The sequence below is a fragment of the Eupeodes corollae genome, chromosome 3, assembly GCF_945859685.1.
Source record: "Eupeodes corollae chromosome 3, idEupCoro1.1, whole genome shotgun sequence".
Classification (NCBI taxonomy): Eukaryota; Metazoa; Arthropoda; class Insecta; order Diptera; family Syrphidae; genus Eupeodes; species Eupeodes corollae.
In genome coordinates this window covers 29898804-29914951 of record NC_079149.1, presented here as the reverse complement: position 1 = coordinate 29914951, position 16148 = coordinate 29898804, and the positions used below count along the sequence as shown (strand labels likewise).

At 33.3% G+C, this 16148-nt stretch overlaps 1 protein-coding gene across 1 annotated transcript; it reads right to left on the bottom strand.

Annotated features, from left to right (window-relative positions):
• Positions 1–7480: 7480 nt before the first annotated feature.
• On the bottom strand, positions 7481–15225 carry LOC129950923 (odorant receptor 47b). Its single transcript, XM_056062877.1, has 6 exons — positions 15022–15225; positions 8913–9084; positions 8360–8853; positions 7971–8175; positions 7724–7879; positions 7481–7658 (listed from the first exon to the last, which is right to left on the bottom strand). The coding sequence occupies exons 1-6, from the start codon at positions 15141–15143 to the stop codon at positions 7605–7607; spliced, it is 1203 nt and encodes a 400-aa protein (XP_055918852.1). The 5' UTR covers positions 15144–15225; the 3' UTR covers positions 7481–7604.
• Between the last annotated feature and the right edge of the window lie 923 nt (positions 15226–16148).

Genomic DNA, 16148 nt, shown 5'->3' with positions numbered 1-16148 from the left:
TTTCATACAGTAATAATTAAAAAATTGATTTTTTTTCAGTTGCGTAGGATCTGCAATATTTTATTTTATTATAATTTTAGAAAATAAGCAGACTTAGGATTGAGTTTTTGGTAAAAGTGCAGAGTATCGAAAAAGTATTTTTTAACGACTTCGACATTTTTTTGTTGTAAAATAAACGACACCTAATATCTTGTTAAATTTTAATGATGTAACTATCTGAAATATATATTAGTGAAAGTTTCCTTTGGCAAACAGCGACGGTCGTAGAACTTTTGTTAGGCTAAGGGAGTTACCCGTTAAAGGGAAACATTAAAACAAAACAAACATTTTTGAAGGTGGAATAGAGTAATAATATCTTAATATAATAATAAACATTTTAGTTTCTTTTAGGTAATTTAATGTAACTAATTTAGTTCTAATTTAATGTAAGTACATACGCAAAAGTTGCATTGGGACAAAAAATGAATTTTAAGATCTTTTTTAACTTCCCATAGGAAGTTATTGTAATGGGTCCGATTTGTCAAATTGAACGTTTTGACATTTCTCGACGTTTCAAGGTCCCTAGAGTCGAAACAAAAGATTTGTAGAAAGATGTCTATGCGTGCTTGTGTACGTCCGTATGTCCGTACGTCTGTACGTTCGTGACGTTTTTTCGTTGTTCATAGCTCAAGAGATATCGACTTCAAATAAGTTTTGTTATACAGATAAAAAGGCAAAAAGATGCAGAAAGGGCTCTCAATAAATTTCGTGGGCGGTTTTTTGTACCATAAACTTTTAAAAAAAGGTGAAAATTTAGGTTAACTCTTATCTTACGAACCAAAAACTCCAGAGACTTAAATTAAATTTTATAAAATATATTGTAACGTGATACCAAACAAGTATATTTTTTGAAAAAAATGCAATTAACGGTTTTTTAATAAATCAAAAAAAAAAAATAAAAAAGAATATTTGTCACCTCGAAAATTTTACGAATACAAAATGATTTAATCTCCAAAACAATTTTGTGCAGCAAAAAATAACGTTCTTAACATCTGGTAATATTTTGAGAAAAATCGAATAGACAGTTTTGTTTATAAAAAATAAAAAACTTGAAAGAAAATTTAACAAAAGTTGGTAAAAATTGATTTTCGACTCAAATATCTCTTCAAAAATTTTAAATATTGGCTTCAAACTTATTTTATTTCAGAGAAAATATTGTTTTCGATATTCAGTAATTTGTTTTTTCATAAAAAATAAAATCAAAAATAGTACGCAAATTTGGTAAAAATACATATAGACAAACTTTTAAGCAAGACAAATCGACAGACGGGATGGGAAGTTATCAGTGTGGGTCGCATCCCAGCCTCTTTTTTTTAAATTGTAAAGCGATCGCCTATTGGTTGTGTAGTTAGGCAGGTGTCTAAAACGGATAAAGAATAGTTCATTGGCGTTCTAAGCTTTATGCAGATAAAAGTAAATAAATTGAGTGGCGCAACAGTCCGTTTGAGAACTAGGGCCTAGTGACTGATAACTCTTAACTTTTACTGTGTGAGAAGTTTTGTCAGGGATGGAAGGGACCTACAGTTTCAAGCCGAATCCGAACGGCAAATTTGAGAAAGCACTTTTCATGACAAGAATTACTCTTGGAGAATTTGTCAATTCCTCGCAAGAGTCAGTACTCGTGACAAAAAACTTCAGGTAGCATCGGCAGGGATCGAACCCAAGACCTCTCGCATGACAGTCCATCGCATTTTTTTAAAATTTTTTTTTAAAATTATTTTGTATTCATTCATTCTTAAACCTATTTTAAAGCTAGACACAAATTCATAAAACTAAACTAACTTAATGGTCCCATACGGACACTCTAAGTTAAACTATAACACTAACTACTAATGCCTTTCGGCCCAAAGATCTATTTAACTTCATTTAAATTTTATTTATTTCTATATTTATTAGAAAATTTTGAAAAAAACTAATATCAAGATTCTTTTTTTTATTTTTACTTAAAAACTACTTAAAATAAGGTCCTTAATATAAAACTTAAAGCTTACTTAACTACCTATTCTACCTATAAACTACTTAAAACTAGAACAACCACAGCAGCAAATCTAACGTTTTTTGTTTTTATATTTTATTGTCTTTTTTTATGTTTTTTTTTTTATATTTTTTTATATTCCATTTTTTTTTCTTTTTTTCTTTTTTAATTTTTTTCTTTTTTAATTTTTTTTCTTTTTTAATTTTTTTATGTATTTTTTTTGTGCCACCATGCCTATTCTACTTAAAATCAAACGCTAAAACTATAAAACAAGTATGTAAGCCCGTCAAGGCTTAAAACCCCATCCCGACAACCCAATATCAAGTGCCGATTGAAGCCACCAAAACTGGTTCTCCTGCTTCACCCTATCAGTTCGGTCCCGTTCGGACACAGCCCTACTGAACCGAAGGAGCTCTGCTCCGTCTTGTGCCATGGCCAGAGAGAAAAAACTAATCGAGAGAGCCAAATTTCCTCATCTCCGTCTCTTTGAAACCTCTTACTCTCATTTTTTATAGAGTGTTGAATTCGTGTTGGTGTATATATGTTTTCACCTTGGAGAGCAGAGAGAATTGAGACATTTGATATTTCTTTCTCTCTCTGGTTTTCACAAATTAATTTTAGCAAACAATTTTCGTTTGTCAATAAATTACGGTAAACGTTATAAGGGCAGATCGTGGTGAATTTGTTTTTTCTTTCTCTTTCTTCGAGTTACAGATAGATGGCATTAACAACTAAAACCAGAAAAGATGTGTTCAGAAAGACATCGGCGGCAATAAAAAAACGCCTACAGTTTACCGGGAATATTTATATAAAATATCCATATCTTCTGCAATTGCGGTATCAATCGATATTTTCTGGAACTTAGTGTTAACGTTAACATTAATTTGTCATGAATTAGTTTTTCAGGTTTTTTATACACCAACAAAATTAATTATGGAATTTGGTTGTTATAGTTATTCAGGTTTAGCCCTTAACTTAGATTTGCATTTATTTATGAATAGCCTAAAAAGTTAAGCAAACATCTATGAATAAACCACAATGCACTTTCAGAAAAACTGTAGTTAGAACTTTCCCTCACAGATTTTTCCTTGTCACTATATAACTGAAAGATAAGATATAAATAAATAATAGAACTGGAAAACTTATAAAAATGATGCATAAGACTTAAATTTTGGTTGAAGAACAAATTTGTATATTCTTTTCACAAAACCACTGACCTAGCGAGAATACAAATATTTTTACTTTTGTAAAAAAGTACTTTTCGACTTATATAGTTAAGCCTTTAGCAACATACTACCTTAGTGGAAAGCAGTAAGAATAGCTTATCACCTATTCACAAATCTTATGCGATGAAAATTGGCAACAGAAGTAACAAGTTGACGGTCTTTTTATTTAGTCTCTACTTAAATCATTTATTATCAGCATTTTGGAAATGTCGGTAACGTAAAGAAAAAAAAACAACGAGTACACACAAATAAAATGGGAATGTAAAAATGAGATGAGTTTATAAAAATGTTTTCTATGTTCCTGAGTTGTTTTATTTTAATGATCATGTTTACATTCTTTAACTCTTGTTTTCAAAATTAAGTCGCAGCCAAAATTAAGTCGATGAACTCTGAAAATTGAGACAAATCTGATTTTTAAACGGTCTGAGCGAAAATTAAACGCATAAACGCAGCTAATAATAAAAAAATAATAGTTGTAGTGCTTTCAGAGTTTTATGTTTCTAGGTCCTAATTCTTATTGGACTGTTGCACCACCTAATTTATTTTACTTACTTAATGATTAAAACTGGATTCAAATAACTAACTTATATTTGTCTAAATGCGTAGTTTAGAATGGCTTCTAAATCTTCATTGTTCTGGCACCTAACAAGAGTAATTAATTTCATTTCATATTCGAATGATATTACTCCCAAACGAACACAAAGAGAGTACCAAAAAATTGTTCATTCACAATTTTGAATTTTCTTTGAACACCTCTGAACAGCTCACTGCATCGGCCATTTTTTAAAGGTGGACGCCATTTTTTTCAATGTGGGGAGTATGCACATCTTCTTGCATAAGTATTCGTTCCCCACATTTTTTTTATATGGAGTTAATACATATGCAAGGCAAAAAGAGAGCAACCGTCGAAGTTGGTTCTCTCGTTTAGTTTTTTTCTCTCTGCCATGGCGTCACAATTGTACTGGAGTCGCCTATCCACGGTTCGTTGTCTGACGTGGTAGATTAGCGGAACTGCCAATCTATCCTGTATCAGACAGCGTTGCCGCCAAAAAATAAATTTTCGTTTTTCAAAAAACGTGCCATTAATGAAATTTTCGTGCCATACGAAAATAAAACTGAAGTTGTTCTTTAAAAATAAATATAAATTGAATATTGTTACTATTAAAAAAAATCATTTCCTCTATTCGTGCATGAGTAGATATTATTATTAAAAATATGTATAAATAATATCAAAATATAAATACGTAATAAAGCTGTGTTATAATAATTTAAATAAATAAATTAGTTGAAGGTTAAAATTTTGACAATTATTAGGCCTAATAATTTCATTATATGACATTATAGCATTAATTTTTTTGTATGACAATTTATTTTCGTTGTTTGTTTTAATAATATTTAGCCTTAAAAACACTCATTTTGCTGATGCACTTCCGTGAGGCAAAACATAAATTTGGAAATATTAATGAACGTTCCTTCATCAATTATATTTTTTAATTTATACAACTTAAGCCTAAACGTGTTTGAATCTTCAAGAAAAACGAACATTTTTCTTATAACATCTTTCTCGCACTATAATAGATGAGAAAATTCTGATATCAAAATATTAAAGTGTGGCAAAATACTTTTTTATGTTTGAATTATTTTTTAAACGCATTAACATTTAATTAAGTTTTTTTTTCAAATTCTTGCGAAAGTTTTTTGTAGAATATTTGACAATCTTTTAAAACATTCAATTTTTCGTTAGTCTCTAAATTTCGAACCTCTTCTGTGCATTCAAATTCAAAAAAAATATCATCTATTGGCTTACAGTTTTCGGTTTCATATCAAATATCATGTTTGTTTTTTGAAGAATTAACATAATCTTCTTTAAAAAAGTTTATTTAGGAAAATTTGGTGAAAAATAGTTATTTCAGAAATTAATAAATTTATTTTTGGGGCTTCGCTTTGAAATGACAATAAGTTTGTCTGTAGAAGGTAGAACGTAATCCAAAAAAAATTGAAATATGATTTTATTCAGTTATCATTCAGTAGGTCAAGGAGTCTTTTTGACTTTTCACTATTTTCTTCTTTTGCAGCGAGTAGAAAAAAATGAGACAAAACCATCCAATTTTTTAAGAAACCTTTAACACAAATGAAAGTCTGAAAACTGAAATCATTTTTGGAATTTTGTTTTGCTCAATATTGAAATTTTCTTGAAAAACTGCCATTTTACTTTGCCGTTTAGGACTGTTTTTTAAAAAACTATATACACCATTGGCTAATTCATGTATTTCTTTCGGAAGAGTAGAGCACGCATTTGAAATACATATTTGAAACGAATGTGAAGTTCAACTGCTTGAGCAAATATTGAACTCCCCCTTTTTTACCAATTAAGTTTGATATAGGAATATTATAAGTTTCTAAAAAATTAATTAAACTGCGTTTACACTATGAGTTTAAATTTATGTAAAAAGATTGACATAATAAAACGTGCCATATTTAAATTTTTCGTGTCACCGTGCCACGAGAAAATTTCCGTGTCAAAAAGGCACGATCGTGCCATATCGGCAACGCTGGTATCAGATCACATCTGTCTAAAAAGAGGAATGCCTCTGGTGAAATGAAGCCTCTCAAGCGTGCACTCTCTAAATACTCGCCATTTGGAAGTTCCAAGTCATAGCTCTTGCCATGTGACTTCGAATGAGTTTTACCACGAAAAATTGTCAATTCTATTGAATCGAGCCTCGTTGGAATAGTAATGCACGTAAGAAGAGCCGCCTGTTCGATATAAGCCGGTACAGCGTCGCGGTCGTAAACACTGCCGCTCTAACACCCGAAACTTCTCTATCTAGGAAGGAACGTTAAACCACACAGGACAACCATAAACGATCATCGGCCGTATGAGGGCCATGAAGCAAATTACCTTCACTCTGGGGTCAAGCCGACTGTTAAAAAACAGCCGTTTTAGTAACGTAGTAATTTAGCAATTTAATTTATTTATTAAATTTAAAAAAAAAAACTAATAAAGATTTGTTTTGTTTCATTATTTATATGTTATTCTATAGATAAAAAAATAACAATAAAGATATTCGAAGTAGAAGAGAAACCACGGGCTTTTTAGTTTCGTTCCGAAAGACCGTGCGCGTGTATACGTGTTATTTTTTTGACGCGGGTATAGAAAGGTTAAATGTCTGTCGAAATATAAATACCGATCTAACCAGATTCCCAGGTACTTCACTACACTTTTGCTAGCAAATCGCTGCCCGTGAAGATCAACGATGACCATCTTGCGCCAATTCTTACACGTATCCCTAGTGGACCTAGCCAACGGAGTCCGGAACAGAATTGTCTCCGACTTCTGCATATTTATTTTCAGTTTTCAGTCGTCACAATATCGCTGAATCTTGTCGAAATCACGCTGCAAGAGAATTCTAATAACCTCAAACTTTCGGGCCGTTTTGTACTCCATTAGATCGTCGGCGTACGCAATTGCCTCTGTAAGACTACCTGGTGAAAATGCTGAAGAGAATCGGCGAATTCACTGATCCCTGTTGAAGTCCAATTTTAATTAAGAATTTAACGAGAGCAAATGTGTGCTTCCATAATTTCGAGCATTTCTTTGAGAATGAGGCTCATCGTTGGTTGTGCAATTCCTCAATTTAAAGTCATTGTATACACCCTTTCGATAGCTGCCTTCAGCAAGAAATATCAAAGTATCTGCAAGCTTTAAAACTAGTGGCACCGATTTCATGCTTTGTCTTTTCTGTACCTTTTCTTTAATTTTATTTAGTAGGTAAACAAAGTCCTTATTCAACCTTAAGTACATTACATGTCTTGAAATATAATAAAATAGAAAGATTTGTCCAATGAATCATCCTTGGATGTATGTTTGTGCTTACTTCGAATCTGTACAGGATTTGATGTCGATCTTATTCTTCTTCTCTCCCTCAATAAGTTTTTTTTTTAATTTCGTCCAATTTATACTCTTCAAAGCTCACGTAAGAAGCGTTATTGAACAATATAAAGAGTTCAATGCTATACATTTGAGTATTTTTTTATAATTTCAATACAATAAGTTTTATTTAAATTTTAAAATGGAATTTATTCTTTTGAATTTCAATCTCTCATAATCAGCTGTGGAATGTGTGTGGATTGCAGATAAAAGAGTTTAAGCAATACCGACTCTTAAGCGCCAAAAAAGTGATTCGACGCAAAATGTGACAGTTGTAGTTTAAGAAGAACGACTGTTACAATAAGGGTGAATATGAGAGAGACTTGTGCAATTTATTAAAATATGAAAAACAATTTTTCAACTATAACTCTTCTTGAGAAATGAAATAACTCGTAATTTCTTCTTGAAAATGTATCATCCCCATGTTAGTTCTTTAATCACTTATTGTCCTCAACATTGTAAAAAACGAATAAGAAGAACTGAGTATCTGAAAAATTTAATAGGTGATTTTTTTTGAAATGATATTTTGTTTCCATATTTTTATTATCTTACTTTAGAAAATGCTTCAAAGTCAAATCCATACAATGGTTGCGCCCTAAATGACAGAGGTTTTTGAGCTCTTAAAATAAGAAACATCAAATCTCTTCTGAAAGATGGTGACTGTGAAATCCATTCAGTTTCATAAGCAGCAACACCAACTTCTATTGACTGAGTGAAATTTAAAGACCAAAAACATTAAATAGTTTTAAGAAAAATTGCAGAATCAGCTAAAATTTCAAGACATAAATTTCATACTCACGTTAAATCGTACTTGGTTTCCCACCCAACACCAATAGAAAAGTTGCATAAATGACGAAAACATGAAAACTTGAAACTTCAAAGCCACCAAAGGTTGATCTTTAGCAAGTTGCGCTTCAAAAGCTGTCAAACATATTAAGAAAGTGCTGGCTCCAACTTGTCCAACAAAGTTATAGTAGTAGTATTTGTTAACATAATCGATTAACCTGTAAAAGGGTATTTAGAGAGTCCAAACTTGACAATCAAAAACATATTTTAAGACTGCCTAGAAGTCCGTGTAAACTTAAACTGACAAAATGAATTCTAGAAAACACACAAGATATTTCGAAATTACTATTCTTGAGAAGTAACCGAACATAATTCTTGAACACATCCATTCTAGCGTCTTACTTGATAATCCTCTGATGATCCACGATTATTGCACCCAAGTCTTCACGGCTCATTTTCTTTCCTCTAAATTCTCTAATTTTCTCACAAATTATTTCCAAATTAGCAGCCGTCTGATTAATTATCAAACATCCAACATTATCAATATAAACTATAATTTTAATGCAAACCAAAGTACAAAAACATTGAAAACCGTAGACTATTTGAAATCTTAGCTGATCATCAATGGAAAATGGATATTTTGCACGAAATGGTAAAGTTCTTGGTTCCCCGGAAAAGATTGGTTGAAAAGCTAATGCCACAAAAAGAAAATTTCCCAAAACAACAAAAGTATTGAAAATTACAATATCACGAATGTAACTTTGTCTTTGGATCTTTCGAATGGCCGTAGATCCAAAAGCGAATTTTTTGAGTAGACAATGAAATTCTTCGACAATTCGTTGGATGTTTGATTTATAAATTCGGTATAGGATAATTTTTAGAAAAATTAAATAGAGCTGGAAATAGAAAGAAAGAAAGATTTAATTATTTTATTTTTCGTAGAAATCAATCTTACTCCAACTAAGACGCATAAATCTTCTCCGAACATAATAATATCTGATGAGGCTTCATAAAGATCAGCAGTTATGGTGAGGATGAAAAATGTCAGCATGAACATCAGAATACTATTGCCAATTGTATAGGTGAGGGTTTCTTCGGAAAATTTCGAGGGCCAAAATCCTATAGCTCTAAAAAAATTAAATTGTTTTAGAATCTGTCATATGACCTTGTCAAAAACGTGAGAATGGTTTTGTTTGAAACTAGACAATAGAAATTTTTATGTGGAAGTTTAATTTTAGAACAAACATTCTAGCTCTTCAAATATTATAAAAGACATCAGCTTAAACAATTTTTATCAAACTTTGTTTATTTAACATTAAAATGGAAATATTTTATTTTAATTTATTTCTAGATTGGTTCTTGGAAAAACACATCTGAGGAAATCAGTACAAACTTATTTAATAGGGTTTTCCAAGAAGAGGTATAATTTTCGTCTTTTAACTTCATTCACAAATCACAAAGCAATGCTATAATTTATTAGACCCTTCTAAAATAATGGTCTTTCTCACTCGACTCAAATTTCTTCCCAGCAATTTCGCCTCACAAATCGATGTAAAAATCATTCAGATTGGGCTTAAAAAGCGTCAAATACTGCTGTGAGGTGGTCTGCCGGTTACACTTATTGTCCGGAGTGAGCAAACGCGGTATCCATTTCTCCGACAGCTTTTTCAAACCCAAAATTTCATGTAGGATATGACCCACATTGTCTTTTGAGACGCTTTCGATGCCTGACTTCATAAATATCTCTCGTAGTTTGAATCAAGCGGTCTTCTAGGCATCTGGGCGTGTCTCACCAAAGACCAGTGTGCTTCCACGCTGAAACTCGTTTGACGGTCGCTTTTGAAGAAGAGGATTCACCATAGACAGCATTGAAGCGTTCTTATATTTCGCTGAGCGATTTCCCTTCTAAAAACAAGAATCGAGCCACCGACCGCTATTGTTCTTTTTCTATTTTACTAAAGTTTGCGGACTCGTTCATTTCTATTTGGGCTCAAATGAAAACTACACCCGATTCTGCTAAAACTTCGACAGAAGAAGTCTACGAGAATATTGGATACGATATTTCATTTCTCTTGCGATAGTGGCGCCTTTAGGCAGTGAGTAATTATCGGACTGGGAAAGCCTTCATATGTTTTGGCATAGATCATTCTTCTGAGGTGGTCTAAAATATAAAAATCCCGGTAGAGTAATTTGACTTTTCTTGCAAAATTCCGATTGTTTCGTTGCTTGTACCACCATTTTGAAAATAAACCTCATGTCCATATAAAATATATAATATATATATAAGTATTACTCTTGGAGGTAGTACCCGTGGCATGATGGTTAGTGCGTTGGACTGTCATGCAAGGAGTCTTCAGTTCAATCCCTGCCTGTGCCACCTTAATTTAAAAAATAATTTCCGCGGGTACTGCCCCTTGCAAGGAATTAACAAATCCTTCAAGAGTAATTCTTGTCATGGAAAAGTGCTTTCTCATATTAGACGTTCGGATTCGGCCTAAAATTGTAGGTGCCTTCTATTCCTTACAACAGTAGTCGCACACAGGAATGGTTGAAAGTTGTTAGTCACCCAATTTTTTTTTTATTACTCCTGGAGAATTCGTCAATTCCTCGCAAGAGGCAGTACCCGTGAAAAAACTTTAGATGGTACAGGCCCCAATATACCTCTGGCATGACAATCCCACGCACTAAACCTATGCCACGGGTACTGCTTACTTTATATAATTCACAGTAATTTTCAATTATATTACAACGGGTGTTTTTTAGACCCGTAGTTTTCAAGATGAAATAAATCGAAAATGATTTGATGTTATCGCCCAGAGCTTCATTATAAGGATAAGGGTTTCCCCTTATGTTTCGGGCAAGTAGTTCCAATAAATTTTTAGAAGAGAGGCTAAATTTTCGAAATCTCTGGCCCCGTATGTCAGCAATAACGCACAGAACGTTCTTTTCCAAGGCGTCAATCGTATTGAGCTGATCTGCGAAAATAACCTCGCAATACCTTTCAAAAAAATAGTCCAAACCTTGTTTAAGTGTTAGTCTATTCATTATGAAATGGAAAACCAAACTGAACATAAATCAAGTGACAGCTGTCACTATTTTAAGACTACACTTCTTAAAAAGACACCAGTTATTTGTTTAAACAAGTTTAAAGACAGTACCTTGGTAACTTTATATAAACAAAATTTGAGCAATCTGAAAACGCAGACACCATGGTTCAACAAATTCGAAAGTGTTTAAATTAATTTTACAGACATTTTGACAGTTTAAACTTTTTCCCAAAAATACATAATACCAAATTAGAAAAGAACGAAAAAAATCAAAATGTGTAAGATAGGTTGGGGCACATTCAACAGATTTTCTGTAAATTCCTTATAACTTTTTTAAAAATGCATTTTTGAACGAGATTTTTGTTTTATTTGAAACTTTAACAATTTAAATCAAGGATTTCACAAAGCTTGAAGACTTTACTCAAACCTAGGAGTCCTTCAAAATGTCGAAAGTGCTCCGTAGTTGGGGCACTTTCGTAATACACGGGTGGCAAATTCGACGCACATGTAATTGACACAGAATAGAGAAGAAAATAATATTTGTTTGCTTGGTTATCGCACATTTTTTTTATTTATTTAAATAAATCAATCTCATATCTAAAAACATAAAAGTTAAATAAGGTACTTCAGAAATTAATTTTTAAATTAAAATTAAAATCACATACATCTTTTATACGAATATACGCAGTATGTATCAAATAAGATCACAAAGTATCAATAACTTTTCGGTGAGAGTGTTGAATCATTTTTTTTATAGTAACCTCCGGTAAAAAGTAATTTATTCAACGTTTTACAGGTTCATGTCAACGTTTTTCAAAAAAAATTAGATTAAAATATCTTGATGATCCAGCTGGGTGTTCTGGCAACGACAGCTTCAACTCGATATCACTTCTGAAGACAAGAGATATATCTTCAAAGAGGGGCTTAAAAATTTGCCAAATATTTGGTTTTTACGGAAACAATCTGACCAACATAATATTTGGCAATTCGAGCGTCAAACTTGACCAAAACATAGTCGCAAATGTTAAGTTTAGTGTCGCGCTTAGTTTTATAATCCCTTATTTTTGATTCTTCTAAATCAGAAACCTCAGCTTCTGAAACTGATCCAACAGACTTATCTGAATCTGCAACACTAAACTCATCCGAATCGCTTGTATCTACGCTTTCAGCTTTCTTTTTCAATTTTTTTTCGATTTTTGTAATCTTCTTTTTCTCATATGATTTTTTTTCTTCTTGTTGTCTCAGTGTAGACTCTGGATTTTCCTTTATTTATTCTATTTATGGATTTTGGTAGGAGAATTGTTGGAACTGGCCTTATCTCATGGGGAGAGATTTGAACCGTTCTTATCTCTTGGGGAGTGCTTTGAATGTCTTCTTATATAATTGGAATGTTTCAGACCACCCCACAAATGGTATTCGGTAAAAGCTTCCATGTGTTCAAGATCCTCCTGGGAAGAAGAGAGACCCCTGGAAGATGATGCGGTACACTTCTATACAGACGGTTCAAAGACCGATAACGAAGTTGGAAGTGGTATTTTTTCGGAACAACTGAATCTCAGTCTATCTTATAGACTTCCCAATCAATGCAGTGTATTCCAGGCAGAAGTAATAACGATTTAAGAAGCACTATCCTGGCTCAAAGAAAACGTTATATCTTGTAAGAATATACGAATCTTTTCAGACAGCAAAGCCGCTCTTAAATCTCTGGCGTCTATCTCCACATACTCTCAAACAGTCCACGATTGTCGATCATCTCTAAATGAGATGACGGAACAGTTTAACATTCACAGAGACATTCCGGGAAATTGCAAAGCCGATGAGCTCACCAAAAACGGAACACTTCTGCCTCATGTTAGACAAAAACATAACATAAGAACACCACTTGCTACATGCAAATATCTTCTCAAGCAATATGCTTTAGAAACAACAAATGCTAGATGGTCACAAAGTACCACCTGCCTAGCAACCAAGCAAATATGGCCAAGTATTGACTTAAAACGTTCAAAAGGCTTGATATCACTGAACAGACAAAGTATAAGCTCTACAATTGGAGTAATAACGGGAGACTGCCTCATAGGAAGACAAGCTCTGAGGCTAGGGGTCTACACAAATGAAGCTGCATGGACGAGGAGGAAGAGCAAACAGTCCAACACCTTCTATGTACATGTCCAGCACTCTCCATTAGAAGTAATAACTTTCTCGGTAATCCCTTCTTCGATAACACCAGTGAACTGGCAACGATTGACTCAAAACGTCTCTCTAACATTATTAAAAGTACGAAATGGTTTGGTTAAGTGCATTACTCTCCCATGAGTAACCTCATTAGTGGTATCACAATGGACCCTTGAGGTCTACGTGTGTCAATGACATCTGGACAGCCACTTCAACCTAACCTAACCTAACCTATATAATTGGTGGTTAATTTTGGTGTTCAGAAGGAACTGCAGCCGTGCAATATTCAGAGTCTTGAAAAATTAAGCTGTTAAAAGGGTATATCCCTGTGGCCTTAAATCCCTTCCATTGAATGGGCCTAATATGGAAATGTCCAGTGGTTGCAGCTTATGAGAGGAATGAGGTGGAAAAGACAAGAGCTCAATTCCATTTTCTCGACAAAAGTCTATACCTTCCAGTCCATAGTGTGATGAATGGTTGTCCAAAATAATGAGAATAGGTTGCTCTTTGCAGCAGTTGGTAAAATTCTGGATGTGCTTTAATACGTGAATAAACAGTTCTCCGCTTATCCATTTATTTTTGCTCAGAAGACCAATGCAGTGCTGGGACCGTCTTTAATAAATTCATCCTTAAATTTGATCCTGGGGAAGACATACACTGGAGGTAAAGCCCAACCAGCAGCAATAACAATCCCTACAACTGTAACAAGAGTCCCCCTCTCTGCGGATGACACCTGGCTTACAGAGCGTTTCCCTTTTTCTAATATTACCTACATTTTAGTTTTGGGACAACAATTCCAAAATATTGTTTTTAAAAGATTGTCTTACCTTTGGAGGTGCTAAGACCTTTGAAATACCAGTTTCATCCAAATTAAAAATACTTTTAGGTTCAAATTGATGCTTTTCGTAGAGTCTTTTTAAATTTGTAAAGAATTCCTCCATCGAAGTTTTATTAAAGCCTCTTAATCTTGCTCAGCTTATATTTTCAGGTCTGCGCAAGGAAATATCAGGGTTTCTTTTGAGAAATCCACGAACCCAATCTATACCAGCTTCTTTTTCAACCATGAACTAGGAACTGTAATATTATTTTTTGTTGCATATTCAAAAGCAAACTTTCAAGCCATTGAATACGAAAATCCAAAAGTTTGAGCAGAACACCTTTTAAAGTAATCCAAGATTTCACGCTCCTGATATTTGGAAAACACTTGTTGGGTCGTATATTTGGAGTTGAATGTTGTACTGTGGTGGGAATCGCTGGATTTGGTATTTGGATTCAGTTTCTTAAGTCTGGAAATAAGTGTCGTACGTTTCAAGTCATATTTCCGAGCCGCTGACGTGGGTGTTTCTGTTTTGCTTAAAATTTCTTCCAGAGCAGTTTTAAGCTTTGTTTCATCGATATCGCAGCGATCAGTCTTCTTCTTATATGAGCAAACCATTCTAAAAAAAATTACAGAAAAAACATGGGGCACATTCGTCTATTGTCGTAAGTTCCCCAAGTGCTATCGTCGAAAGTGCCCCAAATGCTATCGTCGAAAGTGCCCCACATTAATTTTTTTTTTTAATTTAATTTTTTTGAAAACTTCTAAACATAAAAAAAAATACTCTAGACACTAAAGCAGTCCAAACAGAACTGTAAAAATACGTATAGGAGAGAACAATGTGACCAAAAATACCATTAAAATCAACTCTCTTTTCACAATTGTAAAAAGCGAATGTGCCCCGCCGTTGAAAGTGCCCCACCCTTCCAAACATCAAATTAACTATTATTTAGTGGTTAATTATCCACAATAATACAAATTTAAACTTTTAAATGCCATTTCAATAATCCATTGCAAGCGTTTTTAACCTTAAAACCACAAGACTAAAATCCATTGAAGTATCAATTGGTTGCTCTCCTTTAAATAAAACTCGATTCCATAATTGATATCTGTTCAAAATCGACCTCAGGGTTTTCTTTTTCTGTACCATCTCCGTTGTGTCTAAAATTAGTATCTACGCACTTTAAACCAAAAACAAAGATTGAATTAAGACTTCAAAGAAACTAATTGAACAACACCCCGCCAATCGTTCAGCAGTCTTTTTATAATATACGAGTTCGTTTTTGTTTAAAGGAAGAAAAACCAGAAGCAAATTGTAAGTTTTTAGTTGATTGTTTGAGTTCTTCATTAATTCATTGAATTCTTCAATATCATTTAACTTCGATAATCCTAAGCCATAGCAATAAGACAAACCAATATTTCTGACCCTAGGGGGCGAAATGCCAATGTACAAATGGTGTGTGCAAAGTGCATTGTGCATTTTTCTTTTCCAAGCCAACAGAGGTGGTGGAAGGAGGTTTCTACAGATATCAAAAAGCTGCTGCAAGGTAGCACCAATCAATTCACGGTCTATAATTTTCGCAAACTGCTCCCCAATCTTGGATTAATAATTTAAAAACTAGTTAGTTTTTGGATTCAACTAAGGCATAGTCGTGGAGAGAGAACTCCTTCTGGAATATTGGAATCTGGTTTCTCAAGTCATCAGGGTTAAGAATAATGGATGTTTATGGTGAGTTTTGTTGCGTAACCAGTACTTTCCACCTGTTTTATTTTTCATGGCCAATTGTTTCCTCGCGGAATTCTTCTTCTATGGTCGTCCAATTATTTGGTAACAAACGATTTATGACAATAGAAAACAGGTATTGGAGCAATTTACATTTGTAGCCTCAAAAGGTGGATTTGGTAATGGAAATGGATAAAAAGTGTTCTTAATGTAATAAGCAGTTATTTGATAAGTGGCATTCTTTTCCTATATTAGAAGTAACAGGTGAATTTTGAAATTGATATTGCATTCTGATATCATTCAAATGCGATGCATAATCAGTGTGAATCTGAACTGTTTTGAAAATGAATGTTCGTGCGTATGAAAATTCCGAAGTACATATTTTTGCACTTAAAATCTTTGCTCTATCAGCAAAATCAACGAATCGAAAGC